The sequence below is a fragment of the Corvus kubaryi genome, unplaced genomic scaffold (genome assembly GCF_017639235.1).
Source record: "Corvus kubaryi isolate FWS band 111438036 unplaced genomic scaffold, C.kubaryi_AGA036_p1.0 37354, whole genome shotgun sequence".
Taxonomy (NCBI): Eukaryota; Metazoa; Chordata; class Aves; order Passeriformes; family Corvidae; genus Corvus; species Corvus kubaryi.
Genome location: NW_024581116.1, coordinates 5,419,744 through 5,434,266, shown reverse-complemented (window position 1 = coordinate 5,434,266; position 14,523 = coordinate 5,419,744). Strand labels below are relative to the sequence as shown.

General features: G+C 40.9%; 1 protein-coding gene across 3 annotated transcripts in view; it reads left to right on the top strand.

Moving 5' to 3' along the window:
- The window catches only part of KLHL29 (kelch like family member 29), a 395,104-nt gene that overhangs the window by 315,770 nt on the left and 64,811 nt on the right, over nucleotides 1-14,523 (top strand). For all 3 annotated transcript variants that reach the window (XM_042032873.1, XM_042032874.1, XM_042032872.1), the window contains one exon: nucleotides 8,138-8,276. In XM_042032873.1, the coding sequence (XP_041888807.1) occupies nucleotides 8,138-8,276 (139 nt within the window). The remainder of the gene's footprint in view (nucleotides 1-8,137; nucleotides 8,277-14,523) is intronic.

Below are 14,523 nucleotides of genomic sequence, written 5' to 3'. Positions count from 1 at the left end.
GGTGATCACACCATCAGTTTCACAGATGGGTGCTGCTTGTTCAAAGCCTTCAAAACCCAAAAACATTTAGCTAATGCCTCCCACTACATAAAGAGATCCAAAAGGTCCAAAAGCTGTCTCCTAGTTTTCTGCTACAAGCAATTAGGGTAATACTGAATCCATCCCAAACCACGTAGTAGTAAATATTTTAGCCTTCCCATAAGAGTGGATTGATATTCAGGGCTGCCTGCTGGTAAATAAAACAATCAGAACTAAATTTCCCTTTGAATCTGGGCTATTCTGCATTTCCAGTGCTCACCGATTTTTTTTCTTTTCTCTTTTCTTTCTGCCTGTCTCTTTCATTTTGTCTCCAGAGAAAATTATTGTCTGCCTGGAAATCAAGTTACAGTGCTAACTGACACAGTGGCATGTTATATGTGGAGAGGGGACCAGACTGGCAGTTTGCTGGGATCTCCTGGGCTTTGTTTGCCTTGGCCAACATAGAACAGGCTACAGCCAACTTTGTATTTAATCAGGGGTGAATCCTGAAAAAACCCGGATCCTGATATAGGAAGCTACATCTTTATCTCAACATCTCAGTGTGTATTTTTATGTTAGGTCCTTTGGTCTTGCTGCCTGTCCTTACATGGATCACAGTGTGTGTTGGAAAATAAAAGAGACAAAATTGTCACTGTATTCTTTTCTCATTCTTTGCATCCATATATGTAATATAAACGCAGTTCATTTTCAAACCTGGTCACATATGCTCACTGTGCATTTGTAACCCTGTTTGATTATAAATTAGCAGGCATGGATACCATTGAAGACTTTACCTCATAAATCAAAGCAGCAAAGGCATTCTAGCCCCCAGATTCCCTTTTTTATTATTTTAATGCATAACTGTGGTACCAAAATCTCTGTAAAGTTGCATTTAAAGCATTTTTTTTCTAGAGATTAAGGGTATAGTTAGTCTCTGAATAAATTCAGAAAATATGTTGAAATAGTTCTGTGGCCTAATACAGGGAAATATCAACTCTGTAATGTGTGAAGGCAGCCTTGAGGTGCCTCCTAATGTCAGTTCCAGTGATGATAATAGCCTGAAAATTAGTTTCAAAACATGATATAGTGACTTCCCTGAGTTTTTAGTATATTTAGAAAGGTTCCATTCACACATGGAGTTGCAGTTGTCTTCCTCAAATGAGTAATCACCACAGCTAAATTTGTTGATCCTTTCTCATCATAAGGTGAGAAGAATTTGTCTATGTGAACAACAAAAAATTATTTAGCACAACAGGACATCTCATTGCCAACAATCCTTTGAGTAGAATTATCATATACAGCCACATACGTGTTATTCAGCAGGATTTAAAAATATTTTCCAACTCTGCAGCATCTGTTACTGTTTTCTTTAGCAGCACAGGTGTCTAACAGTGTCAACGCAACGAAGATCTAGACAGGTTGGTCTGCACTACAAAGTCCTACTGCCGTGGCTGTATCAGCTTGGAGTATGACAACTTCACACCTTGCATTTCACATTGCTGTGCTGACAAAACCCAGCAGAAGATGACTCTCGTTGCCTTTTGTTCAGGGGCTGGTGTAGCTGTGCCAGTAGTGATACCTCTCCATCAGCATATGCTCCATCTTCGCCAGGGTGTGTAGCTGGGTAGCACAGGCTCGGCAGGGCACGGCCTCGCGGTGCTCCTGCAGTCAGTATTGAGCTTTTCTCAGCTCATTTTATCTGGCTTAATGGCTTAGGAAAGCAAAATATGCAGGAGGTAGCCAGAACCGGTCAAGCATTTTCACATGTGTTTGGTGCGGGATGGTGTCCTGTATGAATAGAGACTGTGAGAGGAGGACTGGGCACACCAGTATCATGCAGACAGTATTTTGCACCTCCATCCCAAGCCTTGAGCAGCCTTGGCTCTTTGCAGTACAGTACAGAGTGAGAGCGCTTCACCATTTGTCTGCCTCCCCCACCTCTCCAATAAAGGATCCTTGCATAGGCAGTCCCTGCTTTCTTACACCCCCTTCTCCTTCTGCTCTTGATAAAGAAGTTCAACTAAAATTGAGATCCAATAAGAAAAAAAAGGTTAAAGTATTTATCTGCAACCGATTAGTTCTCACCTTCTGCAAAAAGAAATGACTGTCTGGTCCCAACTAATTATTTAATCTCCCTTGGAAATCCCTGGGGAGAGACACTACATCCTACCTGTCTAAGCACACAGAACAGGTTGTGTTGTGCCTGAGATGGGCTCCGTCTCTATTCGATTGCAGAGACAGTCCAGGTAACTGAATGTATAATCTTCAGGGTCCAGGAAGGAAACTGAAGATCCCAGGGTAGTATTGGGTATTAAGAAAAAGTTCTTCACCTAGAGGGTGGTCAGGCACTGGAACAGGCTTCCCAGGGCAGTGGTCACAGCATCAAGCCTGACAGAGCTCAAGTGTTCAGACAACACTCTCAGGTACACGGTGTGATTCTTGGGGCTGTCCTGTGCAGGGCTGGGAGCTGGACTCAATGATCTTTGTGGGTCCCTTCCTGAAACATCCTCATCTGTTAATGAATCTCACCAGGCTTCACTCATTTCCCTTTCCCTCTTCCTTTCAGGCCAAAAGAGGTTAAAAGACGTATTTCTTATCCTCAGTCCCAAGTAGAAAGCTGTTCTCCAGAGGTGTGCGCTTGTCTTCACACCACATGGAATATGCTGTAGCTGATTTTTGTATTTGTCCACTGGGAAATAACTAACCCCCATCCTGAACATCATGGGAGACCCTAAGGGATGGATGATGTTCATCCTGGTCTGCCAGGTCAGGGTGTTTGGAGGAGTAGAGAACAGCATCAGCCACTGCAGTGCCGAGTGTGGCTGCTTAACTTCATCAGCCTGGCCTAATGAGGCAGCTGGATATTGAGTTGTTGCCTCTCTGCAGCTGCTTCAAGCCATGTATCAACAGCACAAGGGAACATTCGGCAGGTTCTTGGGGTACTCTCCAGGCTTGGGGGTTCTCTGTGTGTCTGTGGATGTTGTGGTGAGGAGAAGGAGAGACTTGTCAAAGTGGGAAAAATCCTGAGTTCTTCTGTGGTTCACATAGGAAGGGTTCACCATGGTAAACTCCTTCCTGTCACTCACAGCTCTAGTTTGACTCCTACATCTTCTGCCTCATGATTTAGTTTCTTGTATCTACACATGCTCTACCACTATCAAAATAAGCAAGTGTGGGCAGTGCTGGCACTTAATGGTTAAAATTATTGTTTTGCATAACTAGAGCATAACCTTGGGAATTAATCTCCATACCTATTAAGGGAAGAAGGTAATTGGATTTTCCTCCTAGTAACTTTTCTTGGCTTTCCCACATTTTCTGTCCCAATCATGAAAGAATGAGCCTGTGTGAGCAAGCGTTGGTCTCTTGCACATTCTTCACAAGAATAATTAGTGATGTTTCATGAGTTACCCTTTGCAGTTTTATAAGAGGTTAGTTTTCCCAAGTAAATTTTTTAAAATGCTGTTTGCAAAAATTGTTCTTCCATAATTTATGGCTCATTATATTTTAGCTGTTGCTGCCCCCTTTTAAAGCTTTATCTATTCAGTTTTAAGTAAAGAGTTCTTTACTAAAAATGGAAAGAAACCCGAGAGCTTCCATTGTGCCAGGGGAATGTGCATTAGAAAGGGTCTTTAAGTATCCAGTCTCCACTGTGCTTAAAATACAGAATAAATAAACTTTGGGAATAAGTTCCTTGTTCGTTTTTATTTCTGATCATAAGTAATTTTTAAAAAAATACTCACTATATAATTTCTTTTCCCTTTACTTGATCTACACTATTACAGAGTTGTGCTTGATCCTGTATTGTTCCAAGGCTTGTGGGCTCTTTAGTTTAATTTGTAATTTGTCCATTAATTAAGAGGGAGAAAAAGTGGTGTGATCACTGGAGCTGGGGACCAAGAATCAAAGCTTCTGAGTTCGTCCTGGCTCTGTTCCTGACCTGAGGAAAGTCACTTATACCTTCTGACCTATATTATCTCTGGGACTCTCAACATAATTACATTAAATGCCCCCAAGCAATGATACCAATGATGCTGATAATGCCAAGACAGAAAGTGCTGCCTTTCACAAGCTCCACAGAGATGTTCATGTTCAGTTGCAGGTTTCAGGTCAAGTCCCCTTTAGGTTCAGCCACTGCATAGCTCATGTAATTTTGGGGTGTCTATTGTGCAGTTCTTTATGAAGAAAGTACTCAACCAGTCTTTCACTGAGAATGACTTAGCATCAGTAGTGATGAAGGAGACAGAAAGGACTGGCTTGGTTTCTGTCATTCCAGTGTGTGTGTGCACCTGTGGCAAGAAGGGAAAATCCCTTGCACTAGGGTAGAGCACTGGCTGTAATTCACTGAGGAGAAGGAACATCAGTGCTCACACTGCTGAAACCTTGCACTTTAACTGTCCTTGCACTTCATTTTTACTTGGATCTCTTAAAAAAACAAAAAGTCAAATGAGGGGGAAAAAAAAAACCAAAGAAAATAAAGCCTGCTAGAACAAAGAAACGAGAGGGATAAATAACCAGTAGGAAATTCCCAGCACATCCCTTTTTGAAGGCTTCAGGAAATTCCATTTGTTGGAGGAAATGCTGAAAATTAGGAAGAGCCCAGAAGAGGGACTAGCAGGAGACAGCTGAGGTCATTTTTCACTGCCAGGACTGCACTGTGTTGTTTCTTCTTTTACAACTCATCGGCAGGCATTATTACCTGGTGAAAAAATTTGTTTTGCAACTCATCCTGAGTCCTCATAAATCATTAATGCCTGGCTAAGCACAGTGTGAGCATTACAAATACTCTGAGAATGAGGGCCCTTTCTGATATAACCTTGTGTCCAATACTAATGCCTGCTAGTTATTTAGTAATACAAAGGAGCCTGAGAGAGGAAGATCGATGAATCAATGCAGTCTCCTGACTTCCTTCTCCTCTCCACCTGCCTCTCTTTCTAGTTCAGATACTGAGCTGCAAAAATTCAGAACTGTTCATAGTCATCTCTCTGTAGACAGCACTATAACAATTTAGGGGAACAAGGAGGGAATCACGGCCTCCAAATGTCTGTAGGAAAAAGAGGAGTTTCAGTTTCTGATTAGAACTTGTTCTCATTTCTGGGTTTTTATGAGCCAAATTGCACCACTGCTCCAGACCTGTTTTCTGGTTTGCATCCCTTAATGAATGCATGCAGCATAAAGCACATTCAAGTGTGTAAGGAGCATAGATAGAAGCTGTGCCCAGGACTGAGTGTAAATAAAGGGTGCTCAGCAAGTCCAAATAATGAGCCCATTAGCTGGGGGAGCTGTCTGGGGACTTAAGGTTCTCAAACCAGCTCTCACAGTGCTGGAGGCAGCACAGAGAGCACAACATCAACAGGTGCAGTGGCTGAGCTTTGTTTCCTGCTTTTCAGTAATCTTGGCCACAGTCAGGAGTTCAAGGATGGTCTGTACTGTCCTGCTTACCCTGAGCTCACTTCCCAACACCTCCAGCCCATTCAAGAGTATAACTAAAATCTGTTTCCTCTCCTCTCCTCTCCTCTCCTCTCCTCTCCTCTCCTCTCCTCTCCTCTCCTCTCCTCTCCTCTCCTCTCCTCTCCTTTCCTGTTCTAAAGCACAGGATTCATCTGTGCAGTTGTTATTCATACAGTTGTGCCCTTTGAACACCATAATAATTGATCATGAGCTCTAAAAGAGGGAGATGGAATGAGGTGAGGTGGAGATTGACCCTTTGTGTAAGCGTAATCTTAGACTTGTATGACTTAGTCATGGATGGAGCCCTTGCCCTGAAAGGCTTCTGCAAGGAAGGTTGTAAAGTCACAGATACAAGAGAAATGGAACTTCAATAGGAACTTAGGAAGAGTGCAGATGGGAGTGAAGGACAGTGGTTGGGTAAGTTTGAAAAGGGGAGAGAGTATCAGAAAGTTTAGAGGAAAGAGTAACAGTCTTTAAGACGTGAAATGATAGAAAATTGGTGTGAGGAAAATGGCGTTGCTGTAAATGAAAGTGGGGAAATGGACCAAGACAGAAAAAGGAAAAAATTTGTTCATGTGTGAAAAAGGACAGAAAAATGCTTCCTCCACAAATACATGCAACTGATAAAGCACCTGGTGCTATTCCTGTGAAACCAGAGACCTCAGTCACTTTGGCCCCCAGTCAAGTAGAACACCCCTTTTTCCCAAACCATCCTCCGTCTTTAGCTGAGGCCCGAAGTGTTCATTGTGCAGTGAGACCCCAGGCATCACACCTCCAGCAAAAGCCTGAGACTTCCCTGCACAGGAGTGAACATTCAGATCCCATTTTGGGTTTTTCTCAAAATGTATCATTGTGCTTTACCTCAGCTGAATTTGTTAAAAATAGTCCCTGCTATAGCACCCACAGGACAGAGTGGTTTATTTTCCCCTATTATAGATCTGACAAAAGCCTGCTGTTATTTCTGTGCCCTCTTTAATGATCTGCTTGCTCTCTGGAGAGCACTGACCCATTTCAGCACAGAATAATTAGCCTTTCAGACACTACTGTGTTTCCATTAAATAGACATAAATGTGCAAGGTGACATTTATTTACTTAGGCCTGAAAAATATGCACCACAGATGTTGGGGCTTGGGAGAGCTTCAATTTCTTTTCATGAAACAGTTGCATATTTGCATGCTTTTGTGTCATTAAACACTAGTGCTTTGCTGAAATGATTCCTGTTGAGCTTCCTTGGGGAATCAGGAGAACCCAGGGATTATTTGGGTCTGTGTTTCACAATAAGACCCTTTGGCAGTGCTTTGGCAGCTCTTGCTCAAGCCTGACAGTAGCTTTGAGCACAGTTAGAGTTACACACCCTTGAGGTCCCTTTTGCTTCATGTAAGGACTCGATGTAAGGAACTGTTGTTGATTTACAGATCTGTCTGAAGAGAAATGTGTTCAGGGTGTTACACTGAGGAAATGAGAACCTTGACCTATTGCAAACATAAAATAAACCCTAAGTCCTTTAGTATTTAAAATCAGGTCTTCTGTCATCTTGATCACCAGCTTCTGAACTGCCAGGCTATTGCCCAGGTGAAAAGTATATTATTCATCTTGATAGCCACTTTGGTCTGCAAAGTTGGAGGGAAGTCTTAGCCTTAAAAGTCCAGGCAGCATATAAAACACATAGGTTGCTTAGTAGTTCGCATCCCCACATGGAGACGTGGCACACTATCATTTCATACTGTTAGCACCAATAGGCTCTATAAAAGGAGGCATCATGCAAGGTAGGTGCTTTATTGCAGGATGGAAACACTTTCATAGGTTATTTTAATCATTATGATTCTTTCATGATGTGTGAAAGTTGATTGTTGCTGTAAATGAAGCCGTTGAAGGCTAAAAAATAAAAATGCTGTGATGGTAAAAATCCTTGGAGTGCGAAAAATGGGAATTGCTATAAAAGGCAGTAATTTATTCTCTGCATGAGATTCTTCTTTATCATAAGGATGCTTTTAAGCTAATTCTGAAACATATACAATTGTAGTCTATATAGCTGAGGTATATGGCAAGGTGCATTGATAATTTAGCTAATTTTTTATGCACTGTAATTTATATATTATTTAGAACTGCTATTTTATTCTGTTACCAGAGAGGCTTAACACATTTTTACTATGTTAAGGATAAATTATTTTTGCAGGTCTTGTGGTTTTATTATTTTGACCCATATCCAATTCATATTGCATCATAATACCATTTTTACTAATATTATTCTAGTATGTTCAAAACTTATTTCCATTTGGATAGAAATTCATTAGCTCTTGATTTTGATTATAACAAATTATTTTAACTTTTCTGTGATAATGCATTCTCTGTGTTTCTGATTTGCTAATGCTGAAATATTTTATTTTCATTTTTAACCCTTCCAAATTTAGGAATTGTTTTTGCTTTTTTTTCTATGTATATATATTTCAGTTGTTTAGACCTACTGGTTCCTGCTTTTTTCTTTTTCTTTTTTTTAATATGTTACATTTGTAACTTCTGACTGTCTGTGTTGAGCCAATCTTACCAACAAAAATATAAATTGTTTCCTGTTTCTCTACTTCTTTACAAAAAAAAAAATGAAAAGTAAAAAGTAAAAATAAAAAAACTCTTAATGGGAACCCTGGCACTGTCTGTCTTCTCTGTTCTGCAGAAATGTTGAAGGAGTTGAACCAGCAACGCAGAGCGAAAGAGTTTACAGACCTGAAAATTATTGTTGAAGGCAAAGAGTTTGAAGTCCACCAAAATGTTCTAGCTTCCTGCAGCTTGTATTTCAAGGACCTGATTAAAAGGTTTGCCTTCCTTCCAGCTGTGATCTGCTCTGTTCTTTTGTAGGGCGCATTTGTGTCGCTTTTTTTTCCTCCCCTCTCTTGCAGGTTTATGAAGATTGAATCTCCTGTCACAGAGCCAGTAGCCATTCTTTCCACCTCCTCTGAATGTATTTCCAAACTGAGACTCAGATCCATTTGTTACACATCTGACTCGTACAGTGTAATTATTTCTGATGAGTAGAGGCTGGTTTTGGCCGAAGAAAGTGTTCCACCACTGAGAGATCTAAGATTTAAACTCCACTGCTAATGGTGATTCAGTCCACAACTAAAAACTGCTGCTGTCGATGTTTGCAAGGGACTCTGTCACACACAACAAAAGTCTGTGCTTCAGGCTGCAAAAAGCCATCAGCGTTCAGGTGAATGGTGCTGAGACATCATGCAAATAAAGCATTTGGAGTATTGTAATCCCTTCACCCTGAAATCTTTGTTACATGCTTTTGTGTGGCTTTTATGGGCAAAGGGATTGATATTTTTATTATTTGGGGACTTTAAAAAGAAGAAAAGACAACTGATTAATTTCTCTAGAAAAGATTGGAAATAAGATGATTTTCTGGTCAAAATGTAGCTCGGTCTGCATGTTGGACTAACAGTAGCTTTTTCATACAAACACTCCAGCTTAGGGTAGGTACAGGATGTACATTTTCTAAACGTCATGTCTCCACCTTCGCATTTTCCCCCGTTTCTAGCTGATTGATTCTAAACAGTGCATGATAATCTTTTTTTTTCCATTACATTGATTTTTCAATTTGTATGCTTCATATACTTGTATAGGAGTAAATTGGTACTCTTGTATTATTACTAAGTTAGAGTAGCAAGTAGGGAGAAAAAAACCATGAGGATAACTTTCATTTTTCCCTCAATCATCAGCAAATTAATGCAGCTGCTGATTTTGCCTTGCAGTATTTTCCTGAGCAGACTGAGCCTGGACTGTGCTAAAAAATGGGATTAAAGAACATTTTGCTTGCTTCAAATCCTGTATTTAAATTTTGCCAACTAACACAATAGTGACTGTATTTTATTTCAGGATGGCATATTGGCTGGTATCTCCTTTCAGTGTATTGTGTCCTTTTGCACAAAGCTGGTTCTATAATTATGGATATATATTACATTTCTATGATATAACTGTACTGACTGCCTTATCAATTATTCATAAAAAATATGTTGGCCTAGGAAGCATGTCTTTTCCCCTCTGTAAATCTAATGATAGCTAGCAGTAGCTATGCCAGATCTCTCCTGTCCTTTCCCTTCTGTCTGCTCATTATTATTTAATTGTTAAGGCTACAGTATATGCTTTTCAGGGTGATAAAGAATAGGAAATTTCCTCTACAGGAAAAGAAAAATCTTAGAACCAACTTACAGAAATAAACCACTGACTGTCCAAAGACTGTCATTTGAATTTTGCTGTGAAGACATCTGCTTGTGTGCAGAAGTCACCAGGTAGCATCTATTTCTAGAAGCACACACACTGATGAATCTTGCTGCTTTATTATTTAGTTGTCAAATGCAGATATACTTTAGGTTGAGTACTGCTCTGTTATGAACTTAGTTAAAGCAATAAAAAAAATTAAAACCCTAGATCTTGTGAAAGAAAAAGCCTAGGTTTCAGCATGTATTGGCTTTCAGCTGCCCACATAAGGCTTGAATGCATTACAAGAAAAAAATAGTGCAAGGTTTAGCCTGTTTGCTAAACTCACCACTTTTTGCCTTCTTTCACATCAGCAGCAGCAATAAATAGTCCAGAGGTCGATTTGTGTCCACCATCAGGTCTCTCCATCCCAGTCGTCTTCCATATATAACCTCAATTGCACACATGTAACCTTGATGAAGGCTAATGGAGTTGCACAGGTGTATCCAAGGCAAAAATACCTTTATTACTGATGATGATGCTTGGATAAGAAAAAATTCAGCTTGATGTCAAGTTGAGTTTGCAAAACTGTCAGGTGAGAAAAATAAATATTCACCTGTAAACTGAGCAAATGTGTCTTTGCAAAACAATAAACTCAGGGCTATGGGGTGGAATTTCTAAAGACTTGCTTTTTGTAGGATATTTGCAGTGTAAAGCCTTGTCCTTTCTCAAATCCCGTGGAAGTCAAGGGCTCAGGTTGCAAGAGGCACTCAATTTTTTGTGGGATTGTGCCCTTAATAATACAGAATCATTATAGTTCATAGAGTTAGACTGTTTATAGATACGATACATCTAGAATCCTCTATGATATTTGTTAGCAGCTCCTTTGAGACAGCGCTTAAAGCTTTATGTGATTTATATTGTACTCCTTGTGTTATTACAGAAATCAAAACAAGAAATGGCAGTTTTTCTTAAAGAACAAAAGAGATCTCTTTATATTAAATATAATAGAAAGGCCATTTCAATCACTGCAAGCCGGGGTTAAACCCTAGTGTCATTCCAACCAAAGGCACCAATGTGTCACCAGAAACATCAATAAGAAGATCTATTCATGAAGGTGCTATGTACATCTATTGAACCATGCAGAAATAGAATCTTTCAGAGTATTTACTTTGGCTTATTATTTGCCACAGGCTGGTTATTATTAACCTCATATTCTGCCATTGATTCCACTATGTGTTCAAGTTGGTATCTGATGGTAGAATAGCAAGTAGTGTCTCAAAAGAATAAAAGAGAAATGTTCAAAATCAAATAAGATCAATTATTTCCTTCTCAAAATAAAACCAAAATACAGATAAAAAACATAATAGGACAAGAGTTATTGCTCATCTTGAGGAAGGCTATTTGATGAGAATTAGTCATAGCAGAGAAGAAAATATGTTGTTTTTATTGCACTGATAAAAAGATGATAAGCAGGTTTGATTGTCCAAAACAATTCTAAAGTTATTTACTAAACAAATTTGGTAATGAGAGTGCACTTTGAAATCCCTTTAGTTTCTCAGAAAATGGCTAATCCTGTGCTGAGCATTCTGCTCCTCATCCAGAAAATTCTTCATTCCATGTGTTTTATCTTTCAAATATATGATCCCTTTTGAGCTTGGGTAGTCCAGTCCTGAGCCTGAGCTCAGCACCGTACCAAGCACCTGTTTTGGAAACAAGTTATCCCCATCAGAAGCTGCACAGCACTCAAGCCTAAGCCAGGACTTGGTGTTCATCTCCCTTCCAACAGCAACTGACCACGGAAAAAATCTCAGCCCTTTTCAGTGCAAAATCATCTGTAAAGGATTGGGTGTATTAGGAACAGCAGGTGTGAAATGTTCCTCATACCTGTTCCACGTGGCTGTGTCCATGAAGGGAGGAGGGTAAGGTTCAGCAGAAGGGTGGGGATCCATACAGGACTGCTGCAGTGTAGGGCTTCAGGAGAACATGGATGATAACAGCAGCTGAACTGGGGCTCTGTTCCCCTAATGGCCACCTTGTATGTTTTGAGTGCACTGCCAACCACATTGACTTCAGCCTGCTCAACTTGGCTACTTATGGAATCAGCCATTTCAAAACAAGGGCTTAATTTATGGTACAAACAATGAAGATAAGAACCTTGAAGGCTTCTTGAAGGATCTTTTTCTCCTAATTCAGGTTCCTATGTGTAGGCAGGTCCCCATGACCAATGAGAGGTGCTTATCTCTCGCATTAGGTAACCAACATTTAGGTCCAAGGTTGGCATCTAAGACGGGGTAGGTCTAACCTCACCTTCTCAACTGTTGCTACAGTCTGCAGAGAGGGAGACAGACCTGTCAAAGAGGCAACTCCTGTCCCCACAAAATAGGTGTCTAAGAGATAAGGTGAAGGAGGAGCCATCCCCCTTTACTATAAAAGAGAGGGTGATTTGCAGAGACAGTGAACTTATGATGGGTGTTCCATTCCTTCCCTTAGGAGTCCAGCCTAAGCTGGCTGTCTAGACTTCTCTGCAGTTGGGAGGAAAGACAGGAGTTGTCTGCAGGACGATACATCCCACCTTACGATAAATAGCATGAATTGCCTTCTGGAAGTGCTCATTTTTCATGACCCAGAGAAAAAGACCAACCTGAATCATAGTTGACTAAAAGGACATGAATGATTTCTTATGGAAACTAGTGTTTTTCTTAATGGCACATACTTATGCTTATATGTGTACACAGAAAAAAAAGAGACATATCCAGATCCACCAAAAAACCCATCTCCAAAATGTGCCTCTTGCAGAGCACAGATTTTCTGATTTAAAACATTCTTGGTTTTTGGGGAGGAAAGAAATGAGCTCTGGTTTTGTATCTGCCCTAGAAGAAATGGTGGAAGGGGGGTGGGTGTGGGTGTGTATGTTCTGGGAGGAAGGAACGAATGGAAAATCTCATGAAGAGCCATCTTTTTTATTCCCAGCTGTATTTGGGATAGACAAATGCAGCTGCTGAATAAATGGAATTTCTGATATTTCCGTAACAAAGAAATGTTTCACCAGAACATTTTAATTTTCTGCTTTCTTCTTCTTAACCCAGAGTACTGGAATCTCTACTAAATATGACATTATTAAAAGGAAGCACTTGACATAAAAGTCTCTTCTTGGCCAAAATGCTTGCTTTTATAAGCAAGCTTTTACAAGTAGACTTCTCTCTGGTCATTTGCTAAAGATACACAGATCTTGTCCTCCAGCTTTATCTTTTCAAGATTAGGTTTTAATGATGCTTTCTAATCTTTTAAGTCATCTTGGGTGCCTGATTCCACTGGCACAGAGCAGTAAGTCACATGTACAAAGAGATTCTGTCACAAGAAGTAGTATTTTGGATGCATTGTAGTCTGGCCGTGCTATGTTCATCCTTCTTTTCCTGCATAGCAGAGCAAGTGACTTCATGACCAAATTACTTTTCCACCATACCTTGCCTTTTTTTCAAGTCTTCAGAGTTTTTGTTTGTTTTGTTGGGTTTTTTTTCTAGAGTGGGGCTGTATATACACTCTGAGGGCTTGAAGGCAGGGCAGGGCAAGTAAAGCATTTAGGGTGAGAAGACCAAATTCCTCTTGCTTTACACCTACGCAGAAGACGAGGATGTCATTCTGCGTTTTACACCATTGTGTGGAAAGGGAGCATTTGGATGCACAACAGAGAAACCTGCCACTATCCATCTGAAACAGCCTGACAAAACTGCAAAAGCATTTAGGTGTCTGGAAAACAGACTGTCTGGTTTGTGTTTACGTTCTTAAAAACCCAAAATGAGAAATAGCAGATGAAAGAAAACTCCACTCTTGGTGACCCCTTCATGTTTTCTTGCTTATTAAGAATCCTGCTTTTAACTCTGCGAGAGGAGCAGGCAGCATTTCCACATCTGCACACTTCAGCTCCATTGTAGAACAGAAAGAATGTGGAAACAAACTATAATGTGAAGTTGAAAACAGAGAAACAGGGAGTTAAAGATACGATGTTTGTTTCAGTGCCAGGAGAGCTGCATTGTGCCTAGAGAGAGAGCACCAGGAGTTTCTGTGAAACCATTTAAACCATGAGAACAGGAGGTCGCCTGGGAGTGTAAAATATCCTTCACCCTTTACTGCCAGGGGACAGGTGTAAATTGTGCTGTGGACAAGGTTTCTCTCTTAAACGAGGCAGTGATAATTGCTGTGTGTTGGGCACCAGATCTTGGCATAGGACACAGCTCCCTGCTCTGGGTGGCCCATTTCCGTGAGCGCTACGCTCGCTCTGCCTGCCCAGGCAGCCGTCCGCCCGCCCCTCGGAGCTCCCTGCTGGGCTTCAAATTTCGCAGCTGCCAGACCTTGGAAAACATGTTTTCATCAAGCAAAAATGTATGGTCTTCTACATAAATGAATGGCAGCTTACAAATATTCAGTGGTGTTCTGCACTGCCACAAAACCCACCGCAGGTGTCACAGCCTGGCTGTTTCCAGCCCTGAAGCGTGGCTCTGGATTAGGAGGGTGAGTGGCTTGGGCTGGATGCTGCTCTGAAAGGAGGGGCAGAGCAATGTGCCCTACTCTGAAGAGAAACCCTGGCAAGGAGGACAGAAAAGCTCCTTCTCAAGCCTCATGGTGCAGCACAGAAATTAAACTGCTGCTGTGTAATGGCAGCAGTTCACAGAGGCACCAAGCAGATCCCTGAACCTCTCACTACTCTCTCTCATTGACAGCATCTCTCTGTTTACTGTAGCTGGGGCTTCTTGCTCCTGTAATTTCTAGACTCAACCACAAATTCTGCGAATCTTACCCAAGGAATGACAGACTAATCACCTCTCTTGCTCCAGCTGTACCCATCCACAAGCCACGCAGCTG